The sequence below is a fragment of the Seriola aureovittata genome, chromosome 20 (genome assembly GCF_021018895.1).
Source record: "Seriola aureovittata isolate HTS-2021-v1 ecotype China chromosome 20, ASM2101889v1, whole genome shotgun sequence".
In the NCBI taxonomy this organism is placed as follows: Eukaryota; Metazoa; Chordata; class Actinopteri; order Carangiformes; family Carangidae; genus Seriola; species Seriola aureovittata.
Genome location: NC_079383.1, coordinates 918,593 through 926,092, shown reverse-complemented (window position 1 = coordinate 926,092; position 7,500 = coordinate 918,593). Strand labels below are relative to the sequence as shown.

Genomic DNA, 7,500 nt, shown 5'->3' with positions numbered 1-7,500 from the left:
ACGACGACGAGCAGACCAGATCACATTTTAATGAAAAGCCACAATCAGCGAGTCCATCAGGCTGCGGCTCGGGGGGGGGGGGGGCGCTGCTGCTGCCTCAACAGCCCCCCTCAAACAAAAACACAGAGGAATGAAAGCAAGAGGAAAAATTAAACCAATTTCCTCGGGGCTGATTTAAGGTCTTCTTAATGCCAACTGGTCTCTTAACTCGCTGCAACAGGCCTTGACTTTTCAAGCTGACATTTTCAATTAGTACGGCTTAAAATAATTTGAGCAGAGAGGAGAGGCCCCGTCTTTAACTGCAGATAATGGTCAGATAGTATAAGATTCCCTGTAGGTGTCCACACACACACACACACACACACACACACACCAGTCCAGGAACACATCACTGATATTGTGCCATTCTTATTCTCAAAGCAGCGAGGGACAGTGACGCATACAAGCATCAAACCAGCTTTCATGTCCATTAGCTGTACACCTCTGTGTGTGTGTGTGTGTGTGTGTGTGTGTGATGAAGAATTAGGGGATGCGATCGATGGACCCGTTGGCGTGTGATAATGATTCTGTTTGAGTCCATTTCCTCCTCCTCTTTTCATATTTGAGGAAAGTCGAGCAGGAAGACAAAACAGCAGCATCTTCATTTCAATGGAGCAACAGAGCAATTACATTTACATTTCTGCTGCTGCCTTTGACATGCATGAATCTCCAGAGTCAAAGGAAATTAAAATCTCTCAAGGATTCCTCTGCGATTGTCGCCGTCTTTGAGGGCGACCGGCAAGGGAGGGGCGGGGGCTGGGGGAAGGGGGGTAAAATAATCATACACGGTTTTATCTTGGATGGAGATGGTTCCTTAATGTATAGCAGACAAAAGGAGGCGAGCTGTGGGGCCGGCTGCTGTTTCGTGGCGGTGTAGTGCCCCCTGGTGGCGCTTGGAGGGGGTGTCTGCTGCTGGCTCATTGTTCAGCCACAGCAGGTGCTTTTAGAGGTAAAACAGCAAGAGGAATGCACAAAGATGGAGGGGAGACAAAGGCACTACGTTTAATTACACAAGTGATCAGTGTGAGTGTGTGTGTGTGTGAAAACAAGAGAAGATGGAGCACGGCGTGCAGAAAATGGAGTCAGTGTGCGGCGGCTGCACAGAGATAATTAGAGTTTTTTTAATATTTGACTTGTGTTTGATAACAGCCAGACGTTTCATCCTCCTCCCGTTTAATGGAGCTTCCTTCCTTTAATGGAGCTGCAGGAAAATATTCATGCAAGTCTGACGTGTTTTTATGATTCAGATTAGAAAGTTTCTGCATTTAAAATACAAACATATAAAAAAAACTGTAAAAATCAATAGTAAATAGATTGTTTGCACCTAAACATATCATCAACATGCAATATAAATCTATGAGGAGTAAAACCTGCAGCTTCATCTGTTTTTTTTAATGTTAAAAAACACGATCAGTTCTATTTAAAAAATCCCAGAACTGGAATTTCAAATATTCAGTCTTTCTGTATTGAGATGTTTTGGCAACATTAATTCCTAAAAATTGAGATTGGACTGAAAACACAGAAGCATTGATACAGAACTGCAGAGAGAGAGAGAGAGAGAGAGAGAGAGAGAGAGAGAGAGAGAGAGAGAGAGAGAGAGAGAGAGAGAGAGAGAGAGAGAGAGAGAGAGAGAGAGAGAGAGAGAGAGAGAGAGAGAGAGAGAGAGAGAGAGAGAGAGAGAGAGAGAGAGATGGTCACTGAGGCTGTGTGCAGCCTTTCTTCAGCAGGAAGGTCTCGTCTTTTCAAAGCAGCAACAAAAGGCAGTGAATTGGGTTTGAAGCGCCACAAGGCCATCTGCACCGCGGCGTGCACGCCACTGCTGTAACACGGGGAGGGAAACAGAGACAAATCAAAAAACCATTAGCAGCCAATTAATCCCATGAAGCAGTTTACAATGGCAGGATGGAGGAAAGCTGAAAGCTCAGGAAACGTCTCCTTCATTAGGGAAAATGTGGTTTTATATTTTATTAGAAGAACGTTTGAATGTCTGAACTGAAACTGGAAAAAGATTATTAATTCAATAACACGTGAAAATACAATACGATACGACAACTGGAGCATAATTCACTGTGGAGACGTCAACAACTTGAGTGTGTGTGTGTGTGTGTGTGTGTGTGTGTGTGTGTGGTTCACCTGTGGAGCTCCGCCCAGGTGCTTCATCATCAGACTTCGTGGGTCTCACCTGGTCTGGCTCCCTGAGCTGCTGCCTCTCAGTCTCAGTCTGGTTGTTGTGTTTCTGTTGTGTCCTGACTTTGTGTCTTTTACCGTCCTGGTGTTTATTAATGTTAATGTCCAGTAAAACACCTTCTACTAACCTGACATCTATATGATTTATCACTTACACACACACACATTTACACCACACACACACACACACACAGACAAAGGCAAGCAGAGATGAAGCAGGTCTGTGTACAGTATCATCTGATTTAAATAAATAAACAGTTTGTACAATTAAAACCTACAAATCCCTTCTCACACGTTGGTCACGAGAGCAACTTGAGTTTGAGAGTTAGTTTGGTGCTTTGATGCTGATGAGAGATTCAGGGCATGTGAATAACTGGTTCCATGAATCAGCTGAGAATCACCGGCCTGAAAACCCTGGCAGGACATGTACAGCACAGTATAGTGAAGTAACAGTACTGCTGTTTATGCAACAGTGACATTTATATACAACTAGATCAGTCAGTCAGTCAGTCACAGACATTTGTGATGATATGATTGGACAGCCATTGTTGTGAGCTCACTGATGCAACAGGAAGTAGAACATGTCCGACCATCCAGTCAGTCGGAGTCGGAAACGAGTGCAGCTAACATCTCAGAGCGACATGACGCTCACTCTTCAGTGTCTTCTCGTGTGACGCTGTGCTACCATGTTAGCATGTAGCGGTGGGTTTGCTGTTGGGATGCTAGCGTCTAACCACAAGGCCCGGTGCTGTGTTCTGATCCGGTGTGGCGCGACGTCATGTTGTGTGACAGGTCCGTATCAGTCGTCCAGGTTCATTTCATTTGTCCAGAAAAGTGAAGAATGAATGTTCACCGATGTCGTGCAGCTGTCGTTGAGCGTCTGTGGAGCCGTAGTGCGATCACAAGCTGAATGATCTTGTTGATTTAAAATAATAGATTTGCAGTTAGACAGATAAATATTTGAAGAGGAAAAGTACAGACTCTGGATCTCAGGGGCGGAGCCAGACATCGGGACTAAGCCCAAACTGAAAAGGGGGATAGTTTGAGGTGGCGTTGTGTGACGTACTCATGAATACTCATACCCACAGTCGATTCAGCACAAAGTATTACACCGCTTCTGATTCACTGAGCTGACCTGCTGCTGCGGCGTAATACAGTTTGTGCGTAGGAATACGGTAGTTGAGCAGTTGAAAAATGTAGTGACTGTGGGTAATGTAACGGCTATTCATAAGTAACAATAACCCGAACCAACCCTTTAATGGGCCAAAACCGACCTGTAGATGGCGATGTTTCCCCAGGAGCTGAAAGAGCTCCAGTCAGAGAGGAAATGATGAAGTTATATTATAAACTTAATGAAAGATTCGGGGCTTTTGGGAAAACATCCATGGCTGGAGCTCTATAAGCCACGCCCCCTCGCTCCACCTATGCTTGATCCTCCTGATCAGAGTCCTTCCAGGCCGAAAACAGATGAAGAGCCGCTGCAAGGGTGGGGGGGGTGGGGGTTGAAACAACCAGCCATAAGAACTACAGCGAGACGCAGAGCGGCCTTATGTCACTTCCTGTCAGACATCAGCTTTGTGTTCATCTAAACACGACCAACTCTACGTCCTTCTACCATCACACACGCTGATGTTTTTATTTCCTGATATTCAGGATGGTTTTGAGCTGCAGCATAAAGAAGATGAAACACACTGCCTTAGCATTTGCATTAACGTGTGTGTACTTCAGCGTCAGTGCTACGCCGGAGCCTCTGCAGACGGCCGTTAATGAGTAACAGCGGTCCGTCCTGTAATACTAAGGAGCTCCAATTCTACGCTAACAAGCAGCAGCCTCCAAGTGGAGGCAGAGAGGCTCCGCTGTGGCTTGTTGATTGGTGACCTCTGGCCCTGATTCACACATCTTTGCATAACTAGACCCTCTCCTTGGGCTTCTGATGCTACTTATGGTTCAAGAGGTCAGCGGGATGAAGGAGGGAGGGGGTGGGTATCGTGTGCAGAGCCTGACGGGACGGTCAGGGTGGAGGGGGGGGGGGGCGGTGTCTGCGGCAGCTTGAACGACAGCACCGGTGTTTTCAGATCGGCAGGTACAGACCTGACGGTGCTGTGGTGAGAGACCAGTGTCTGTGGGCAGGTAGACGCAGGTGTCACCAGAGTGAAGCTGATCGTGACCCGTACTCCATGATTAAAGCCTCTGTCGTTAATATCTCTGTCTCTACTTGAATAATTCATCAAACCTTCAGTTGATTTTGCAGCTGATTCTACAACATTTGATTGTTGTTGGAACTGAGAGTATTCATGTGATTCCTAACAGAGGGCTGCTCTGCTACAGCAGCTGTGAATACCAGGTAACCCCCCCCCCCCCCCGAAGCAGAGAGAAACGTCACTCTCTTGATGTATTTATCAGCTTAAAGCTGGGGGGGCCGCCCCAGTCTGTTGCTGTAAAAAAACATTTCTCAGAGCTGTGTTATGAAAAACCTGCTGGCTGCTGACAGGAAAGACCGTTTCCTCTCCTGCTGCTCGAGCTCCCCCCCCCCCCCCCCCCCCCCCCCCCACACACACACACACACACACAGGAACACTAAAGTATCTCGGTCAGGAGCAGAGTCACACTCCGAACACCGATGCCGTTCCTGTTTGTAGTGTAACCAGGTTACATGTCTCGTCACGTGTGTTTGTATGTTTGTCTTACGTGAGACGCAGTGAGACGCAGTGAGACGCAGTGAGTCTCCGGCTCTGTGGAATCTACCTGAGGCTCTGGAAACATGATGAGACAGTTTTTTAATGAGGGAAACTGAGATAAAGAAGTGATGTGATTAATGCAGCAGCAGAGAAACGTCTCATCGCTCGTGTGGCGTTGATGAATGCAGGGCAGCAAGTTCCTCTTCTTACACAACGTATGGATTAAAAAAACAAACAAATGCAAATGACAATTCAGCAATAAAAGAAAAAAAGAGGGAGAAGAAACATGAAACTCGTCTTCAAGAAGCACAAGCTCACAAATCCCCCCCCACCCCCCCGTCAATGCAGAGTTATGGTGCAACCATCGGTATTTACAGCCGGAAGGTAGATGAGCTTCAGAGAGTGGGTGGACAGCTGGGGACTGTTCTGTGCTTACTTGTGTCCAAACTGTCCATATATTGACCGGGAAGATTGACCTCGACCAGCTGCCGTAGGTCCTTCCCGCCCGGCCACGGCTCCCTCACTCCCTCCCCTCAAACGAACCTCAGCTCTACGAGTGTTTGGATGGTCAGGGTCAGTCATTACTAGAGAGGCCATGGTGTGTGTGTGTGTGTGTGTGTGTGTGTAATGGCTGTAAACCAAAAAGCAAATGAAGGGTTGTGACCGGGGGCAATCCTTGGGAGAGTCAGCCAGGCCCGCGGCAAGCAGCAGGCGTTTTTCAGACTGAATCAGACCGGCCTAATTATCAGACCTGCCCGCCTTCAGTCTGCGACTCCTGTGAGTTTCTGCAGGACGTTCGCAGGATAAAACAACATGAAACGCTTCAATGATCCGTGTGAGGAAATCAGATTGTTATAAAGCAGCGGCGGGACCCGGTCTGTGTGAGTTACAGAGATCCAGGTTAATGTGTGAACAAGATCTGAGCAGCTGTGAGGTTGTCAAACAAGAACAAGGCGGCAAAGTCTGACTGAAAATATAGTATGAAAAAAAAGAAGTAAATAAGTAAAAATATGGAGTCATGAAGAAAAAAAATGGTGCCCTCAAATAAATAATTAAAGCAGACATAAAGAAGAAAGCGTGCAAAAACAAAACGACATGACAGACAGTCCGTCTGTACAATGACTGAACAACAACAGGTGGATTTGAGGGTCAGAAACATCCATGGAACCACGACTGAGGATGAGGACGGTCCAGGGCGAAGGTCAGGAAACCACGTCGTTTTCATGATAATAATGCGAAAGTCTGCTGCTCCGTTTCTGTTCATGGCCACGTTTCCACCGCAGGAACCAGGGTCTAAATTTTGTTTCAGGGTAATTGATCGACCCCCAATAAAGTCCCCGATCGGGCGGGTGGTACTTTCCAAAGGTTCAGGAACTTTGGAGGGTGTGGTCTGCATTGTATTTCACCCGCCATGTCTAAACGCCCGCAGTGAGCTACACTGAGCGAAACGAGGCGAAAAAAACTGAAACAGGACGACAAAAAAATATAGGACCACAACAACGACTGCCGACTGCAGCGAGGACTGTGGCCTCTACACATGGGGCTCAACCCACTGCGCCACCCCACGCCCCAAGAGACTGAACTTTTAAAATTAAATATCTAAATATAGAAACTTTTAATGTGGCGAGCCGATCATAAAGTGAGATCGCCACATCAATGTTGATTTATATTTTTGCCTTTCGTCAGTTTTGTTGCTCCGTATCTATTCAGTAATACTTTGTCATAGTTTTGTACTCTGATTAAAGTTGTCAGTACTAAATATCCTCTCCACCTGCGGTGCGTTCAGGTGGAGTCAGAAATCTCAGAGACGTATATTTTCAAACCTGTGAAACCAAAACTACAAGAATAAACAACACGTGAGGTAAATGCTGTTTTGCATTTGACCCAGATGTTAACGAACCTGTTAACGAACCTCCGCGCTGCTGAGACGCTAATGTGTGTAGAGACGGCGATGACGAAGCTGCAGCTCGTCCTGCGAAAGCCTGACTCCTGCAGACGGGAGAGGAATCTCTGTCAAGGTGAATAATCAGAGGGAGCGGAGTGGCCGGGCGGCGGACACAGCTGAGCGGAGAGCGGCTGAGAGGCCTTCAGCCTTCAGCAGATTGTCTGCAGAATGAATTCGACAACACATCTCCAAGGACCAAATAACAGAGAGACGCTCAGAAACACTCATTGCTGCTCTGATTGCCATATTCTCCAGATAATTAACTGTCAAGGTTCTTGTCCCCCCCCCCCCACCACCACCAACGCCGCCCACCCCCCACCCCCCTCGGCTTTTCTTCTTCTTCTATCACCTCCTCTCTCTCTCTACTTCTTAGTGGTGTGTGGAGCTCGATTGGCTCCTCATTACTCGCGGGCACATATTAGCGCTGTTTATCCATGAGCAATCGGCTATCGCACAGAGCAGGGGAGGGGGGCGGGGTGGGAGGAAGGGGGAGAGGGTGAGTGAATCGAGGTGGAACTAATTTTTTGACAGGTCCTTGATATGGGTTGGGGGGGGTGAAACATAACAGGGACTCAGTCTCTGAAATCCTCTGTGCTGGGGGGGGGGGTGTTATTGACGCCGTCTTGTGGCATCCAGACTCTGAACACTGCT

At 47.4% G+C, this 7,500-nt stretch overlaps 1 protein-coding gene across 1 annotated transcript in view; it reads right to left on the bottom strand.

Annotated features, from left to right (window-relative positions):
- The window catches only part of LOC130161642 (uncharacterized), an 8,951-nt gene extending 5,945 nt beyond the window's left edge, over nt 1–3,006 (bottom strand). Inside the window, exon 1 of the mRNA XM_056365050.1 lies at nt 2,961–3,006. Coding sequence (XP_056221025.1) covers nt 2,961–3,006 — 46 coding nt within the window. The remainder of the gene's footprint in view (nt 1–2,960) is intronic.
- Nucleotides 3,007–7,500: the final 4,494 nt, after the last annotated feature.